The sequence below is a fragment of the Schistocerca americana genome, chromosome 9 (assembly GCF_021461395.2).
Source record: "Schistocerca americana isolate TAMUIC-IGC-003095 chromosome 9, iqSchAmer2.1, whole genome shotgun sequence".
Lineage (NCBI taxonomy): Eukaryota > Metazoa > Arthropoda > Insecta > Orthoptera > Acrididae > Schistocerca > Schistocerca americana.
Window position 1 is genome coordinate 120,422,583 of NC_060127.1, and position 20,070 is coordinate 120,442,652.

Genomic DNA, 20,070 nt, shown 5'->3' on the forward strand with positions numbered 1-20,070 from the left:
AGTCTTTTAGTCGTTCTAATGTATTCAGGAAGAATCAAACGTTTTCTAGGCATTATTATCTGTAAACAGAACTAAAACAGAATATAATGAATAGACAAGCAAATCACAAAGACAACTTACTAAAACCGTTTTTCCTAGTAGATAATACAAATAAAGCCTATTAAAAGATGCAAATCAATGATTTTAAGCTTTTAATACTAGCAAAGCCAGTAAAACTTTATATTCTAGCCAAGTAAATTCGTTGTGGTTTATCAATAAAGACAAGATTGCTGTGCTTAACTTTGTTATTGACGTAAATTTCAAAAATAAATCTGTCGCCGAGTTGAAGAAACTAACAGCACCATCTACTGGTTCCTTAGCCCGCCCAGTTGGCCGTACGGTCTAACGCACGGCTTTCTGGGCGGGAAGCAGCGCCTGGTCCCCGGCACGAATCCGCCCGGCGGACTTGTGTCGTGGTCCGGTGAGGGGGCCAGTCTCTGGATAGTTTTTAGCCGGTTTTCCATCTGCTACGGCGAATGCGGGCTGGTTCCCCATATTCCGCCTCAACTTGACTATGTCGACGATTGCTGCACAAACAAGTTCTCCACGTACGCGTACACCACCATTACTGTACCACACAAACAAAGGGGCTACACTCGTCTTGTGTGAGACGTTCCCTGGTTGGGGGGGGGGGGGGGTCCATTGGGGGCCGAACCGCACAATAACTCTGGGTTCGGTGTGGGGCAGCGGAGGGATGAAGTGGACTGAGGTAGTCGACATGGGGTTGTGGACCACTGCAGCTGCGGCGGGGACGGAGCCTCTCCGTCGTTTCTAGGTCCCCCGTTAACATACAATACAATACAATACAGTTGGTTTCTTAGTGCACTATGAAACAAGCAGCCCATTGGTTATTTGCTGTACTACACCATGACGATTAAAATCCGAACTACTACGCTGAACAGACGATTTTAGATACAATTTTAAATTATGATATCTTTGTTTTCTTTATCCCAGTTTTGATGAAATAAAGCCTATATGTTTCCCCCAGTTACGCTCAAATAATCTGTGAAAGTCCCCTGAAAATTCGTTTTTGAGATTAGTTTGTTCAAACAGACAGAAAAAAACCGTTTTACAGTTTGATCATTACTAATGATATGCAATTGTTTAATATAATAGAATTCAAGCATTAATTTCGTCATAAATACACATCACAAGATTTTAATGCCAGAAACAAGATATATTCAATTTCAGCAGTGTCTAATTTTTGAAATCATACACATTGCATAAGAAAAAAGTGAAGTACCCAGAAGGATGCGCTGTGACGGACACGGCACCTTTCTGCAGCTACCTGCTGCACGAGTTTCGAGTTCTGCCGTGAGAGGGTGTGTAACAAAGGGTGGAGTAGTGAGGACCAGTAGCTAGAGCGACTAGTATGGCCGAACTGACACTGTCCATTCCGTTCAACTGCTCTTCCAACTCCTTTGCTGTCTCTGATAGAATTACAATGTCATCGGTGAACCTCAAGGTTTTTATTTCTTCTCCATGGATTTTAATACCTACTCCGAATTTTTCTTTTGTTTCCTTTACTGCTTGCTCAATATACAGACTGAATAACATCGGGGAGAGGCTACAACCCTGTCTCACTCCCTTCCCAACCAGTGCCTCCCTTTCATGCCCCTCGACTCTTATAACTGCCATCTGGTTTCTGTACAAATTGTAAATAGCCTTTCGCTCCCTGTATTTTACCCCTGCCACCTTTAGATTTTGAAAGAGAGTATTCCAGTCAACATTGTCAAAAGTTTTCTCTAAGTCTACAAATGCTAGAAACGTAGGTTTGCCTTTCCTTAATCTTTCTTCTAAGATAAGTCGTAAGGTCAGTATTGCCTCACGTGTTCCAACATTTCTACGGAATCCAAACTGATCTTCCCCGAGGTCGGCTTCCACCAGTTTTTCCATTCGTCTGTAAAGAATTTGCGTTAGTATTTTGCAGCTGTGACTTATTAAACTGATAGTTCGGTAATTTTCACATCTGTCAACACCTCCTTTCTTTGGGATTGGGATTATTATATTCTTCTTGAAGTCTGAGGGTATTTCGCCTGTCTCATATATCTTGCTCACCAGATGGTAGAGTTTTCTCAGGACTGGCTCTCCCAAGGCCGTCAGTAGTTCTAATGGAATGTTGTCTATTCCCGGGGCCTTGTTTCGACTCAGGTCTTTCAGTGCTCTGTCAAACTCTTCACGCAGTATCGTATTTCCCATTTCATCTTCATCTACATCCTCTTCCATTTCCATAATAATGTTCTCAAGTACATCACCCTTGTATAGACCCTCTATATACTCCCTCAACCTTTCTGCTTTCCCTTCTTTGCTTAGAACTGGCTTTCCATCTGAGCTCCTGATATTCATACAAGTGGTTCTCTTTTCTCCAAAGGTCTCTTTAATTTTCCTGTAGGCAGTATCTATCTTACCCCTAATGAGATAAGCCTCTACATCCTTACATCTGTCCTCTAGCCATCCCTGCTTAGCCATTTTGCACTTCCTGGCTATCTCATTTTTGAGACGTCTATATTCCTTTTTGCCTGCTTCATTTACTGCATTTTTATATTTTCTCCTTTCATCAGTTAAGTTCAATATTTCTTCTGTTACCCAAGGAGTTCTACTAGGCCTCGTCTTTTTACCTACTTGATCCTCTGCTGCCTTCACTACTTCATCCCTCATAGCTACCCATCCTTCTTGTACTGTACTTCTTTCCTCCATTCCCGTCAATTGTTCCCTTAAGCTCTCCCTGAAACGCTGTACAACCTCTGGTTCTTTCATTTTATCCAGGTCCCATCTCCTTAAATTCCCACCTTTTTGCAGTTTCTTCAGTTTTAATCTACAGTTCATAACCAATAGATTGTGGTCAAAGTCCACATCTGCCCCTGGAAATGTCTTACAATTTAAAACCTGGTTCCTAAATCTCTGTCTTACCATTATATAATCTGTCTGATACCTTCTAGTATCTCCAGGATTCTTCCATGTATACAACCTTAGTTTATGATTCTTGAACCAAGTGTGAGCTACGATTAAGTTATGCTCTGTGCAAAACTCTACCAGGCGGCTTCCTCCTTCATTTCTTAGCCCCAATCCATATTCACCTATGTTTCCTTCTCTTCCTTTTCCTACTCTCGAATTCCAGTCACCCATGACTATTAAATTTTCGTCTCCCTTCACTACCTGAATAATTTCTTTTATCTCATTGTACATTTCATCAATTTCTTCATCATCTTGTACTACTGTAGTAGGCGTGGGCTTCGTGTCTACCTTGCCAACAACAATGCGTTCACTATGCTGTTTGTAGTAGCTTACCCGCAAACCTATTTTTTTATTCATTATTAAACCTACTCCTGCATTACCCCTATTTGATTTGGTGTTTATAACCCTGTATTCACCTGACCAAAAGTCTTGTTCCTCCTGCCACCGAACTTCGCTAATTCCCACTATATCTAACTTAAACCTATCCATTTCCCTTTTTAAATTTTCTAATCTACCTGCCCTGTTAAGGGATCTGACATTCCACGCTCCGATCCATAGAACGCCAGTTTTCTTTTTCCTGATAACGACGTCCTTTTGAGTAGTCCCCGCCCGGAGATCCGAATGGGGGACTATTTTACCTCCGGAATATTTTATCCAACAGGACGCCATCATCATTTATCCATACAGTAAAGCTGCATGTCCTCGGGAAAAATTACGGCCGTAGTTTCCCCTTGCTTTCAGCCGTCCGCGGTACCAGCACAGCAAGGCCGTTTTGGTTAATGTTGCAAGGCGAGGTCAGTCAATCATCCAGACTGTTGCCCCTGCAACTACTGAAAAGGCTGCTGCCCCTCTTCAGGAACTAGCTTAGATGCGTCTTTTGTGTCCACTGTAGGGAATTAAAATTTGTTCTAATGTACGTGATCCAGTCACACTAACGTGACCACCCGCAGTGTTTCACGACGACGTGCTGTAATCATTCACAAGCGTCAAGTGCCAGCACTGGCGGTGGAGGGTATATGAAGCGCCTTGGGGGGGATATGGGAAACAGTCCCGTCGTTGTCGTAACGAGAAAGCGGAGAAATGTATCGGACATCCAAAAGGGCATGATGGCTTCCGCGCCATGGGTGAAAGCATTTCCGAAACGGAGAAGTATGACATGGGTGCGTATCACCCTAGTTGTTTTGCGCCCTAAAACAAAAAACCCAAAAAAGCAAAACAAAAATAGAGCATTTGGTATTTCACTCTATGACATACTCACGCTATGCCTCACTGCTCCACATGCGGACGCGACATACAGGAATGGAAAGTGGTAACTCAACGAATGCTGCATGACTATATCTGGGGACTGAGGACTGTTGCAGTAAATTTTACAACTTTGAAAGCAACTGCTTCCTTGAAGAGAAATGAACCGCTAACAGAAAATAATCTTAACTTTCTGACCATGAAATCATACCAATGTTAATTCTGACACAATACTATCGAAAAACAAAGTCCACCAATCGAAACTTTCTTGTGACCTGAATAAAAAGACACTTTTGTGACAAATAGCGCTTGGTGTGCTACAGGGTCAAGAATTAAATTTCACAAGAAGCGGATAACGTTACAGCAACGTGCCCATGTGGCAGCCTGCTAACTGATGACTGACCATTAACTGACACAGAGAAGAAAGGCGAAATGGCAATGCTGCAGCGCTATATGGCAACGTGTAGTCTCCATCAGAGCGTATTCGGAGCTTTGCACTACCTTAGTACCTTAGGGCCCAAATCTGGGTTCAAATGGTTCAAATGGTTCAAATGGCTCTGAGCACTATGGGACTTAACATCTGAGGTCAACAACCTAACTAACCTAAGGACATCACACACATCCATGCCCGAGGCAGGATTCGAACCTGCGACCGTAGCGGTTCGAGACTGAAGCACCTAGAACTGCTCAGTCGCCATGGCCAGCCTGGATCTGGGAAGGGGGGGGGGGGGGGGGAGGGTTCGGCGGGGTATCTGCCACAGGCAGCAATTTCAGGGGGCGCCAAAGTGATATTTTTGAAGAAAAAAAACCTTGTTTCACAAAGCGCCTAGCATCCAGCGCACGTTAGTCTATTAGTCTATCGATTATTCATATGATTTTGGAATGCATCCCAGTTGGTTCTTGACCACTTTTGAACACATTCTAAGTTGATTTCTGAACGAATCATAAGCTGATTGTTGAATGCACACATAGTGTACGTGATGTCTTGGCAGGGGAGTGCTCCTCGCATCTAGAAATAAAAAACTTTCCCATAGACAAAAGGGGAGGGGGATATACGAGCTGAGCCGAATAAATCCGAACGGCTGAATGCCAATCGCTGTTAGTTTATGAGGTTGACTGGGTGCGCGAATGATCAGAGCTGTTATAACTACTAGCGAAGTCCATAGGTTCAGACTACCAGAGTGGAAATAAACGACTGACAGGTAAGAAATATTGCGTGTTATGACTTGGCCAGACAGCCAAGTCACTATGAGAGGAAGCCGAAAGGCACGCGTTTAAGCTCACGCAGGCTGGCGTGAGGTCTGGAACATTACAAGGAAATGAGAACTTAGAAAAACGGACGCAGTTGCTGTAATACTTAACTTTAATCCATAATTGTAGAACATCGCTCTTGATTGTACATGCTTCATAAAATAATATCAAATGCTATGGCGCCTTGCTAGGTCGTAGCAAATGACGTAGCTGAAGGCTATGCTAACTATCGTCTCGGCAAATGAGAGCGTATTTGTCAGTGAACCATTGCTATGAACGTCGGCTGTACAACTGGGGCGAGTGCTAGGAAGTCTCTCTAGACCTGCCGTGTGGTGGCGCTCGGTCTGCAATCACTGACAGTGGCGACACGCGGGTCCGACGTATACTAATGCACCGCGGCCGGTTTAAAAGGCTACCACCTAGCAAGTGTGGTGTCTGGCGGTGACACCACATTACGTATTACCTTCTCGGTGTATCCAAGAAAATGCAATTTTGATAGAAAATTTTTGCCAGATCACTACACTACCAGTTGTATTGTACCCCCGTTAGCAGGCGCTTTAAGTTCCATTCTCGGAATAGCGCGGAAAACGCATTATGCGAACACGTAATAACGCCTAAGCGGAGAATAAATTCGGGATAACTGTACCTGTGATTCTGCTGGGGCTAGTGGAGTTATCCAGAGATTAAGTTTTGTCAGTGGCAGGAATAGTTACAGAATTAGAAGATTATTTGTTAGAACGAGGAAAGAGAAGATACGGGGACATCACACAAGTTATATGGAAGAATTCGACGATTCCAAATTTATATAAGAATTTCGTACTACTACTTTTGTATCTCATGCTTGAGAAACTGGAGCGCAGGAATGAAATATGGAACTATTTCCTAACATAAAACTTTTTGCTTGTACTAAAAGGCATTTGATATTAGTACTTCGTGAATTATGTGTTGTCATGTTATTTCTGTAAATGAGGTATGCAAGAATGACCATTTGCATCAAAATAGTCTCGCACAATTGGCATGTGTTAGAAAGGCCTACAAAATGTAATCAAATCGAGAAACCACACCAGTCTTGGGTACTATTTGTATTTACACCTTTTTCAGTATTAGAAACGACATTTTGTTTTTTCATGTAGCAAAACGCTTGACGAACACTGATGAGGTAATAGATTTTTCTCATAAAGGAAAGCACGCAAGGCAAAGGCGTAATAATATTAGAGAGAAAAGAATGTTGGGACCTATGGATTGAAGAAATGTGTACTGTCTTGCTTGTATCTGTCTTAACCGGTTTTATGTTTCTTATATTTTAGCTCATGTTATTAGCTAATAAAGGGCTCAAATTATCTGAAGAATTTTTATTCTCCCGGTAGCAAATAATCCGATCCAGTATTAATAACGAGATTTTTTTAAGACGATAGGACGCGAAACCAACCGACTGGGAGCGGGAGAGGCATCAAACGACATCTTAATTTCTCCTGGCTTCCATTACAAAGTTATACGCGTTTAAATTCCACAGAGGAAACGACAATGATATGCGATAGAAGAATGCCTTGTGAAGAGGCGTGGCAATGCACTTTGGCTCACTTAGAACGAATAACATGTCCTAAATTTCCTCGAACATATATGTCTTATATATAAAACTGTTCAGAAAGATGTGCACTACGATATCAACATATCTTTGAAAAATCGATTTTTTTTAAATTTTTGATGTCCTACCTCAAACACTCGACGTGGGAGAGGGTCGCCACTATCAAGTTTTTGCTCCAATTCGGAGGTATCTTTGATCCGGATACGGGTGTTGGTGTTGGTTGACTTACGTCTGGAGTGCGGCCGAACATGGCGTTCTCGACGAGCATCTGCGCCGGCTGCTTCCTCAGGAAGTCCACCAGCTGCTGGGAGTCGTCCGTCTCCAGTCCTAGGTGGGCGCCCAGTGCGAAGGAGCGAGCCCGCATGCGATCGGAGCACACGCCGTCCCCAACAGCCACACCACTGTGTGCGATGGCTCTGTGGAACAGGCCTGCAAGGGCCGTAACAAAACGTTATGGCGTTCCTCGATAAATAGTGAAAAGTAGAAATACACAACTCTTAAACACTCATAAAACTTAGAGCTCAACAAGTAGAGTTCAGACGTGGAAAGAGCGGGTTAAGCCTAGTTATAAGCCGAACAGATTACAATGATGGACCTATCTGCTGCTTACGATCTACATCTACATCCATACTCCGCAAGCCACCTGACGGTGTGTGGCGGAGGGTACCTTGAGTACCTCTATCGGTTCTTCCTCCTATTCCAGTCTCGTATTGTTCGTGGAAAGAAAGATTGTCCGTATGCCTCTGTGTGAGCTCTAATCTCTCTGATTTTATCCTCCTGGTCTCTTCGCGAGATATAAGTAGGAGGGTGCAATATACTGCTTGATTCCTCGGCGAAGGTATGTTTTCGAAACTTCAACAAAAGCCAGTAACGAGCTACTGAGCGTCTCTCTTGCCGAGTCTTCCACTGGAGTTTATCTATCATCTCTGTAACGCTTTCGAAATTACTAAATGATCCTGCAACGAAGCGCTCTGCTCTCCGTTGGATCTTCTCTATCTCTTCTATCAACCATATCTGATACGGATCCCACACCGATGAGCAGTATTCAAACAGTGGGAGAACAAGTGTACTGTGACCTACTTCCTTTGTTTTCGGATTGAATTTCCTTAGGATTCTTCCAATGAATCTCAGTCTGGCATCTGCTTTACCGACGATTAATTTTATATGGTCATTCCATTTTAAATCACTCCTAATGCCCACTCCCAGGTAATTTATGGAATTGCTTCCAGTTGCTGACCTGCTATATTGTAGCTAAATAATAAAGGATCTTTCTTTCTATGTGTTCGCAGCACATTACACTTGTCTACATTGAAATTCAATTGCCATTCCCTGCACCATGCGTCAATTCGTTGCAGATCCTCCTGCATTTCAGTACAATTTTCCATTGTTACAACCTCTCGATATACCACAGGATCATCCGCAAAAAGCCTCAGTGAACTAGCTATGTCACCCACAACGTCCTTTATGTATATTGTCAATGGCAACGGTCCTACGACACTCCACTACGGCACACCTGAAGTCACTCTTACTGTGGAAGATTTCTCTCCATTGAGAATGACATGCTGCGTTGTATCATCTAGGAACTCTTCAATCTAATCACACAATTGGTCTGATAGTCCATATGCTCTTACTTTGTTCATTAAACGACTGTGGGGAACTGTATCAAACGGCTTGCGGAAGTCAAGAAACACGGCATCTACCTGGGAACCCGTGTCTATGGCCCTCTGAGTCACGATAGATCACAGAATTCCACTGGACAAGCTGTGCAGAAACTTCAAAGATTATCATTTCCTTCAAGTTACTCAGTCAGCTGCTAAGAACCGAAGACTCTATTCATGTTCTGATAAGGAAAACAGTAGATGGAGAAGTCAACATAATGGATATTCTCATGTGAGTGTACAGGGATCAATCGTAGTCGATTGTACACAGATGACCAACCAATTTTCAGTAACATGAAGCATTTCCATTATGTACGAGGTGCGACAATAAAGTAATGAGACTGATATGAAAAAAAATGTTGCTTACCGCTTTAGTCAAGTTTAGTATTGTCTCCTTCAAAGTAGTTCCCTTCTGATTGCACACACTTTTTTCCAGCGCTTCTGCCAGTGATTGTGACATTTCTGGAACTCATCGTCTGTAATATCCTCCAAGACCCTCGTCACAGCTTCTTGGACATCTTGTGTTGTTTCAAAATGGTGTCCCTTGACCGTCGTCTTGACTCTTGGAAATACAAAAAAGTCGCAAGGAGCGATATCTGGCGAATAAGGTGGCTGTGGTAGTACTGAAATTTGTTTTGAGGTTAAAAATTGCTGTACTGACAGAGCAGTATGGGGTGGCGCATTATCGTGTTGCACAATCCAATTATCAGCAATGTTGGCACAGAAACGAAGAACTCTTTTACGAAGTCTTTCTAAAATTTCTGTGTAGTAATATTGGTTAACTGTTTCTTCAGGACGCACCCACTCTTTATGATCAATTCCCTTGGAATCAAAGAAGCGCACAAGCATACATTTCACGTTTTACTTTGACATGCGAGCTTTTTTCTTGGACTGGGTGACCTCCTACAGCACCATTGCGAACTTTGGCGTTTTCTCTCTGGGTCATACTGAAAAAACCAACTTTCATCACCAGTGATAACACGGCTCAACAATTCTGGATTGATTTCCGTTTGCTCTGACAGATCGGCTGCCACATTTTTCGTGTTTCTCGCTGTTGTGGTGTGAAATTTTTGGGGACCGTTTTTGCACAAATCTTTTTCATACCAAGATCTTCAGTTATTACTAGACGAAACGTTTTTCGATTGATGTTCAGTTCTTCTGCAATCATTTTCACGGATAATCTTCTATCAGATCGTACGAGTTCACGCACCCTGGCCAAGTGGACATCCGTCCGTGAGGTTGATGGTCGTCCACTGCGGTCTTCAACATTCGTTCTGCCTTCACTAAACATTTTATGGCAACGAAAAACTTGAGCTCTTGACATAACCTCCTCTCCAAAAGGTTTCTGAAGCTTACCGTAAGTTGTCATCGCGTTTTCACCCAATTTAACGTAAAAAGAAATGGCATACCACTGCGCAATATAATGTGGTTCCATTTCCGTGACGAGAGACACAAACACGTGTTAACTTGGGTTAGATAGAGCAGCAATCAGTCGTAGAATTAAGTTGCTTTAATAAGACATTTATAGTCACAACGCAGATCAGATTTCGAACTAATGGTTGAACTGTGTAAGCATTTACTTGAGCACGAACAACTGCTACAATTTCGCACTGCATTGATAATGACCTGACACAGGTCGAAATCTGATCTGCGTTGTGACTATAAATGTCATATTAAAGCAACTTAATTCTACGACTGATTGCTGATCTATCTAACGCAATATAACCACAGTCGTTGCGTGCACCCACCCCATGGAGGGAAACCTGACGTGTTAACTTATTACAGGACAACTCACAACTGAGCAGTTGCATCGATGTGCCGCGTGGACTAGAAGCAGCTTATTGACCAAGATCAAAGATATTGTGCCTACGCAAGCCTGCAACGTTGCCATATCTTGCAAAGAAAATCAGTGTCATTGCTTTACTATCGCACCTCGTAGATGATTTTGCTTTTGCTGCAGAGGGCATGAATGGCAGCATACCAGGTCGAATCACCAGACTAACAGAGAAATTTGCAGTCAGGGTCCATGGGATAACCACGAGAGTGCCCTTTCCGTCATACGAAATTGCACCCCAGACCGTAACTCCAGATGTAGGTCCAGTGTGTCTGGCACACAGATAGGTTGGTTTCAGGCCCTCGGCTACCCTTCTAGCCAACACACCGTCATCACTGGCTCTGGGACAGAACCAGCTTTGATCTGAAACCCTGCCCTCCAATGAGCTCTCACTTGACACTACCGAAGTGGAAAATGGCGGTGGTTCGGGGTCAGTGGAGTGCACGCTACAGGGCGTCTGACTCGGAACAGTCCTTGAAGTAACCGATCTGTAACAGTTCGTTGTGTCTCTGTGGGGCCACATTGCTGCTCACATTGCTTCTGCAGATTTACATCTACATCTACATGGATACTCTGCAAATCATATTTAAGTGTGTGGCAGAGGGTTCATCGAACCACCTTCACAGTTCTCTATTATTCCATTCTCGTATAGCGCGCGGGAAGAACGAGCACCTTTATCTTTCCGTACGAGCTCTGATTTCCCTTATTTTATGGTGGTGATCGTTTCTTCCTATGTAGGTCGGTGTCAACAAAATATCTCCACATTCGGAGGAGAAAGTTGGTGATTGGAATTTCGTGAGAAGATTCCGTCGCAACGAAAAACGTCTTTCTTCTAATGATGTTCAGCCCAAATCCTGTATCATTTCAGTGACACTCTCTTCCCTATTTCGCTATAATACAAAACGTGCTGCCCTTCTTTGAACTTTTTCGATGTACTCCGTCATTCTTATCTAGTAAGGGATCCACACAGCGCAGCAGTATTCTAAAAGACGACGGATAAGCGTAGTGTAGGCAGTCTCCTTAGTAGATCTGTTGTATTTTCTAAGTGTCCTGCCAATATAACGCAGTCTTTGGTTAGCCTTCCCCACAATATTTTCTGTGTGCTCCTTACAATATAAGTTGTTCGTAATTGTAATTCCTAGGTATTTACTTGAATTTGCGGCCTTCAGATTTGACTGATTTATCGTGTAACCGAAATTTAACGTATTCCTTTTAGCAGTCATGTGGGTATTTTCGCTATTTAGGGTCAACTGCCAATTTTCACACCATTCAGATTTCTTTTCTAAATAGTTTTGCAATTTGTTTTGATCTTCTGATGACTTTATTAGTTGATAAACGACAGCGTCATCCGCAAACAACCTAAGACGGCTGCTCAGATTGTCTCCCAAAACGTTTATATAGATAAGGAACAGCAAAAGGGTCTATAACACAACCTTGCGGAACGACAGAAATCACTTCTGCTTTACTCGCCGATTTTCCGTCAATTACTACGAACTGTGACCTTTCTGACACTAATTCACAAATCGAGTCACAAAACTGATACGATATTCCATAAGCAAGCAATTTCAATAAAAATGGTTCAAATGGCTCTGAGCACTGTGGGACTTAACAGCTATGGTCATCAGTCCCCTAGAACTTAGAACTACTTAAACCTAACTAACCTAAGGACATCACACAACACCCAGTCATAGCAATTTCAATACAAGCCGCTTGTGTGGTACAGTGTCAAAAGCCTTCCGGAAATCCAGAAATACGGAATCAATTTGAAATTGCTTCTTCGTAGCAATCAACGCATCATGCGAATAAAGAGCTAGTTGTGTTTCAGAAGAACGATGTTTTCTAAATTCATGTTGACTTTGTGTCGGTAGACCATTTTCTTCGAGGTAATTAATAATGTTCGAACACAATATACGTTCCAAAATCCTGCTGCATATCGACGTTAATGATATAAGCTTGTAATTTAGTGGATTACTCCTACTACCTTTTTTAAATATTGGTGTGACCTGTGCAACTTTCCAGCCTTTGGGTACGGATCTTTCGTCAAGCGAACGGTTGTATATGCTTGTTAAGTATGGACCTAATGCATCAGCATTGGTATACAGTCTGGACCAGAGGACTTGCTTTTATTAAGTGATTAAAGATGCTTCAGTACACCGAGGATATCTGCTTCTACGTTACTCATGTTGGCAGCTGTTCTCCATTCGAATTCTGGAATATTTACTTGTCTTCTTTTCTGAAGGCATCTCGGAGGGCTGTGTTACTGAACTCTGCTTTGGCAGCACTCCATTGGTATCGCGTAGTGAGGGCTTTGATTGTGTCCAGACACTAACATGCTTCACAAACGACTAGAATCTCTTTCGATTTTCTGCCAGGTTTCGAGACAAAGTTTCGTTGTGGAAACTATTATAAGCATCTCACATTAAAGTCCGCGCTAAATTTCGAGCTTCGGTAAAATATCTCAACTCTCGGGAATTTTGCGTCTGTGTGAATTTTGGCAAGTTTGTTTCGTTGTTTCTGAAAATTTGGAAGGAGTGGAGATTGTCCCTCAGGAGGGCGTCAAGTGAATTTTTATCTGCTTTTTCGTTTATTTTTGGAGATACAGTACGATGCGCCAGAGCGCTGTGCCGAACGCGATAGTCTTCCCTATCGGTAGTGCTACGTGACTGTCCGGAGCCCGGTCTTGTGTAGCTTTTAATAAAGTGCATCATCTATAACTTATGACAGCGTCTTTTTAGTGCATTTGAACGAAGCATAGCTTCAAAATTCTGTACAGAATAAATTTAACATTCCGTAGTACACTCCTGGAAATGGAAAAAAGAACACATTGACACCGGTGTGTCAGACCCACCATACTTGCTCCGGACACTGCGAGAGGGCTGTACAAGCAATGATCACACGCACGGCACAGCGGACACACCAGGAACCGCGGTGTTGGCCGTCGAATGGCGCTAGCTGCGCAGCATTTGTGCACCGCCGCCGTCAGTGTCAGCCAGTTCGCCGTGGCATACGGAGCTCCATCACAGTCTTTAACACTGGTAGCACGCCGCGACAGCGTGGACGTGAACCGTATGTGCAGTTGACGGACTTTGAGCGAGGGCGTATAGTGGGCATGCGGGAGGCCGGGTGGACGTACCGCCGAATTGCTCAACACGTTGGGCGTGAGGTCTCCACAGTACATCGATGTTGTCGCCAGTGGTCGGCGGAAGGTGCACGTGCCCGTCGACCTGGGACCGGACCGCAGCGACGCACGGATGCACGCCAAGACCGTAGGATCCTACGCAGTGCCGTAGGGGACCGCACCGCCACTTCCCAGCAAATTAGGGACACTGTTGCTCCTGGGGTATCGGCGAGGACCATTCGCAACCGTCTCCATGAAGCTGGGCTACGGTCCCGCACACCGTTAGGCCGTCTTCCGCTCACGCCCCAACATCGTGCAGCCCGCCTCCAGTGGTGTCGCGATAGGCGTGAATGGAGGGACGAATGGAGACGTGTCGTCTTCAGCGATGAGAGTCGCTTCTGCCTTGGTGCCAATGATGGTCGTATGCGTGTTTGGCGCCGTGCAGGTGAGCGCCACGATCAGGACTGCATACGACCGAGGCACACAGGACCAACACCCGGCATCATGGTGTGGGGAGCGATCTCCTACACTGGCCGTACACCACTGGTGATCGTCGAGGGGACACTGAATAGTGCACGGTACATCCAAACCGTCATCGAACCCATCGTTCTACCATTCCTAGACCGGCAAGGGAACTTGCTGTTCCAACAGGACAATGCACGTCCGCATGTATCCCGTGCCACCCAACGTGCTCTAGAAGGTGTAAGTCAACTACCCTGGCCAGCAAGATCTCCGGATCTGTCCCCCATTGAGCATGTTTGGGACTGGATGAAGCGTCGTCTCACGCGGTCTGCAGCACGAACGCTGGTCCAACTGAGGCGCCAGGTGGAAATGGCATGGCAAGCCGTTCCACAGGACTACATCCAGCATCTCTACGATCGTCTGCATGGGAAAATAGCAGCCTGCATTGCTGCGAAAGGTGGATATACACTGGACTAGTGCCGACATTGTGCATGCTCTGTTGCCTGTGTCTATGTGCCTGTGGTTCTGTCAGTGTGATCATGTGATGTATCTGACCGCAGGAATGTGTCAATAAAGTTTCCCCTTCCTGGGACAATGAATTCACGGTGTTCTTATTTCAATTTCCAGGAGTGTATATGGGGTGCAAGAGTGAAGATATTACCTTCTAAATGAGTCTTTAGGGCATCGTAAGTAGCATCCAACATATAAGACAAAAACTTTGAAATAGTACTTTTAAGAACATGGTATAGGCTTGACTTTTCGAAAGATGTAATCGCCAGATGGCAAATACCGAAGTGTCGCGTCTTTACTTGAGCCAGAACGGCAACTCTAATGCGAATATCGGATTTTTTTAACTGAGCTCGAATCACACCTCTGAAAATACCACACTCTGACAACTATTACATTCACATTCACTTTCTTCAACTCGGCCTGACTGACTTCAAACACACACACACACACACACACACACACACGAGAGAGAACAGAAATGAACACACTTTAGTTTTCAGCATATAATTCGTTAAGTTGGTGACATGTACACAAACAAACCAAAGAAGAAGAGACATAAATTGAAGATACAGTAGCTACGACTTTAAATCGGTTTTTGGTAAAATACCCGCAGCTCGTGACAAAAGAATAATTGTGTTCCACACCAATTAGCTGAGACAACATGAAAATTGTGTATGTTTCTTAACATTAAAATGTGCTTATGTCTCGTAAGTGAAGTTATAATGCGACCTCCAGCCTGCGACCAGATGAGAGGAAATGTAGATGCTACCCAAAAACTCAATTAACTGCAAGAAGTTACTAGTTCACGTAAAAAAATAAGACGTGAACTGTTTGATGATCTACAAATATCGCAAAGATTCCAGTGGAAATGCCTTAAAGGAAAAGGCGAAACGCGCCTGGAACAAACAAAATACATCGTAGCAAGAAAAAGGCGTCTGTTACTTACAAAACGAATATTTCTGTGCTTTCTGCCGATGGTGGCCACGCAAGCAAACTTGTTATTTATTTCGTATTGCCTTAAGACATTTTGTTTATTTGCAACGTTTAGAATATGTCATAATTAGATGCAATACCACCAGATTGCCAATTACTCTTTGCAGCATCGCTAAAATAGTCTTCACATGCCGTATATACAAGTATATCCCCTGATAAGTCGATATCTGTCACCGAAAGATTTGACATCCATTATTGAATCTTTGTGTCAAACACCTTGGCATAAACCAAATGCAATATTCCCTGCGTCCTCTTCATTATCACGACTGCTACGGTCACAGGATCGAATCCTGCCTCGGGCATGGATGTGTGTGATGTCATTAGGTTAGTTAGGTTTAAGTAGTTCTAAGTTCTAGGGGACTGATGACCACAGATGTTAAGTCCCATAGTGCTCAGAGCCATTTGAACCATTTGAACCTCTTCATTATCCTTAAAGTGTCACTGATCCCGGCCTTGCAAGTAGTTATGAAGGACCAGGGATAATAGTTGGTTTCACAGTTTCCACTTTAGGTGTTATGATCCATCTGCCAAATAGATATTTGGTTCACAAAATGCCGTCTTTACTTTTTGATTAACTTGCTTTCCCGACGCAAACGGTAATTAAAAATAGTTTCATACGGCGCTAGTGCGTCCTTTAATATGCCTGAGCATGGTCACATGATATTTGAGGTCAGCGGAAAAGCCCCCAATGCACAAAAAATGTATGACAGAATATGCAGAACTGCATGATACATTTGCCATCGATGTCTTTTACACATTTTGAGAACTGCCAGAGAATTCGAAAGTCATGGATAATATGTAACCGGTCATTGGTTGTTGGTTCACGAAGAATATAGCCTATGTCTTATGAAAAATGGCACAAATGGCAGAGAGAGCAAAACCGTAGTTCAAATTTATCATTTTCTGAAGCCGCCATAAGAAAACTGCGCTCAAGTTATAACTTTTCGCTAACATAAATCTGTTTGCAGTGTGTAACAGATATGCATACACAAATACATCACAATTGATATGGGCTAGAGGCTATATTAGACAAGTATCCTGGCAATAAATACTCATTTGATCTACTTAATCAAAGGTGAAGTTATTTGCTGCTGGGTTGCATTAACAAGAAATACAATTCGTCTCACTATTTGTTTGCTTTAGGGTTCAGCCTAAAGACTGTGTTGATACAGAGTCCCCACAATACTCTATCCTGTGTAGGTCTCTTCGTCCCTACGTAACTACTGCATCCTACATCCATTCGAATCTGCTTGCCGTTGGCAAGCTTTAGTCTCTCTCTCTCTCTGCAATTTAGCCTCCATTACCAAACTGACGATTCCTTGATGCCCTGAATATGTCCTCTCAACTATTCCCCACTTATAGACAAGTTGTGCCATAATTTACTTTCCCTCCGCAGTTTAATTCAGTACATCTTGTTTAGTTCTAATACATACCTGATCTTCTTCTTTAGCACTACATACTGAAAGCGTCGATTGTCTAATCTTCAGCATTCTTCTTTAGCACCACATTCTGAAAGCGTTCGTTGTCTTCTTGACAGTAGTGTTCATCGTCCACGTTTCATTTAGATACAAGAATACACTCCACACAAATACCTTCATAAAATACTACCCAATAATTAAAATTTATATTTGATGTCAAAATATTTTCTTTTTCAGAAACGCTTTTCTTGGTATTGGGAGTCTGCATTTTATAGCCTCTATACTTCTGCCTTCTCAATTACTGATTCCCTTTCAAGTCCTTGAAGTCTTACAACTGCAGTTTGGTTTCTGTAGAAGCTGTAGATAACCTTGTGTCCATCTGTTTTATCGCTTGTATCTCCAGTTCAAAGAATGTCTTTCAGTTAAGATTGTCAAACCTTTCTCTAAGTATACAAATACCATAAACACAGGTTTGCCTCTCTTCAGTCTGTCTACTAAGGTAAGCTCTGAGCACTATGGGACTTAACACCCGTGGTCATCAGTCCCCTAGAACTTAGAACTACTTAAACCTAACCAACCTAAGGACATCACACACATCCATGCCCGAGGCAGGATTCGAACCTGCGACCGTAGCAGTCGCGCGGTTCCGGACTGAGCGTCTAGAACCGCATGGCCACCGCGGCCGGCACTAAGGTAAGCGGTAGGATCAGTATTGCCTTGCGTGGTCAGACATTTCGCAGGAATCTAACATTGTGCTCATATTAGTTTGTACAGCCCCTCCCCTTTTCCTCTCTACATATTCCTTCCACATTCCAGTATTCCATTCTTTGCTTAGTTCTGGCCTGCCAAATGAGCTCTTGACAGTTCCTTCTCTTTTTAACAAAGTTTTCTTTGTTGTTTTTCTTATTCACTTTCGGCACCTAAGTTTTCCAAGAGCAAAATCTACAGTAACTTTCCCCATTTACATCCTCTGCTGTCTTCACCACCTCTTCTCTCAAAATATTCATTCGTATTGTAGTGGACTCCTTCCTCTGTTTCAGTCAGTCATTGCCTTATGGTCCCTTAAAGATTATCGTAAAACTCTCGGCCTTAACTTATTCAGGTTCCATCTCATAATTTTTTGCCGTTTACTATCTCTTTAGTTGTAATCTGCAGTTCATAACCAATAAATTATCATCGATCTGCGTCTGCATTGGGAAATGTCTTACAATTTAAAAATTGGTTTCCAGGTATGCATCCTACTTTCATGGTTCTTAAGCAGAGCATTGGCGTTGATTAAATTAAGCTCTGTGCAAAATTATATCAGGAGGCTGCCCTTTCGTCCCTTTCCCCGAGTCTATGTTTTCCTACTACTTCCTCTTCCTATATTTGCCTCCGAATTCCAGTCTCTCATCATATTTTAAATTTTTGTCTCGCTTAACTATCTCAATAATCTCTTTTATCATACACTGTGTCCTTTCCAGCTGCTGAATGGTCAGCGCATTGGAATACCACGCATGGGGGCCCGGGTTCGATTCCCGGCTGGGGTGGGAGGTTTTCTCCCCTCAGGGACTGGTTGTTGTGCTGTCATCATCATTTCATCCCCATTGTCGACGCGCAGGTCGCCCAATATGGCGTCGCATTCAATAAGGCTTGCACTTGGCGGCCGAACTTTCCGACTGGGAACTCCCAGCCACCGACACCATACAAATTGCAACCAAGTTCGTTGTGAGGCTGACAAGAAGTCGGATCGTAAACCCATAGAAAATCAGTGATACGGCAAGTGTTAGTTGTACACTGCTCGCCATTATTCAACTTGGCCTTGGAAAAAGTAAGCCGCGGCCCTGGTCGAAACTGAGAAATGGAGTTGGTGCGAACAGACACAATCCTGGCATTTGCTGACGATGCTGTGATCCTTGGTAACACCCAAGAGAAAGTAAGCGTTGACACTTCATGATTCCTCCATACCGCGAAACAAATAGGGCTGGTAGTGAACGAGAGTAAAACAAAATATCTCGTTGTCTCACAACATCGAGCTGCTCTCCCCTCCATTATTGTTGATGGGCATACCTTCGAACAAGTAAGAGAATTCAAATACCTGTGATCCGTATTGACCAACAAAAGTAAAGAGACGAAAGAGGTGCAGCAACGAATAACAAACGCTAATCGCATTTTCTTCAGCCTAAACATTTATTAAAATCCCAGCTGATATAGCTAAAAAAAAATAAGATTCGGCCGTACATGACATTAGTACGGCCGCTACTTTTATATGGTTGTGAAACCTGGGCAACTTCAGTAACAACTGAAGAAGTAATTTGTGCTTTCGAGAGGAAGGTACTTCGAAAGATATATGGACCATTCTACAATACCATGAAGGGTAAATGGGAACGAAGAACAAAAGAAGCCCTTTACCAGCGGTACGGAAAGCCACACATGGGTTGTATATTTGGGCAGAAGAGACTACACTGGATCCATCCCTAAATGTGCAATGCAAAGGGATGACACTCTGTCGAAGATATTAACACACCGAACCTAAATCCTGCATGTCAATGAGCAAGAGAAGAAAGAAGCTGCCAGAGGAAACGTGTTAGTTTGGGAGCAGATGCGAATTGCCATATCACGGCCTGACTACAACGGAAAGCTCTAAAAGCAACCTGTGGCAGTGGACAAGGAACATGCTGGGTGACTCATCGAAGAAGGCTGGTAGTGATCCAGTGGCGTGGTACAGAGAGAATCTTTAGAAAACTGCGTTGGAGAATTTCGACATGGATACAAACAGACCAGTGACGCAGTCGATCATGTGAACTGGGCGTGGTACGCTCATGATGTATGCGTGTAACTTTAAGGCGTCTGGAGTGGGCACAAAATGTCCGATTGGATGACATGAACTAGGAAGGAGTAAAGTGTCGAAATTTCGATGTAATTTGATGGTAGGCACTTTGTGACTGGCAGAGGTAGTTTCCACAAGATGAAAGGAATGCTCCTATTGGTCGGAAAAAGCCGTGATGTGGAGCACGAAAGGACCC

General features: G+C 43.4%; 1 protein-coding gene across 1 annotated transcript in view; it reads right to left on the reverse strand.

The window, feature by feature from the left end:
• Window positions 1-20,070, reverse strand: part of LOC124551156 (esterase FE4-like) — a 195,472-nt gene that overhangs the window by 67,184 nt on the left and 108,218 nt on the right. Inside the window, exon 5 of the mRNA XM_047126123.1 lies at window positions 7,302-7,501. Within this exon, the coding sequence (XP_046982079.1) occupies window positions 7,302-7,501 (200 nt within the window). The remainder of the gene's footprint in view (window positions 1-7,301; window positions 7,502-20,070) is intronic.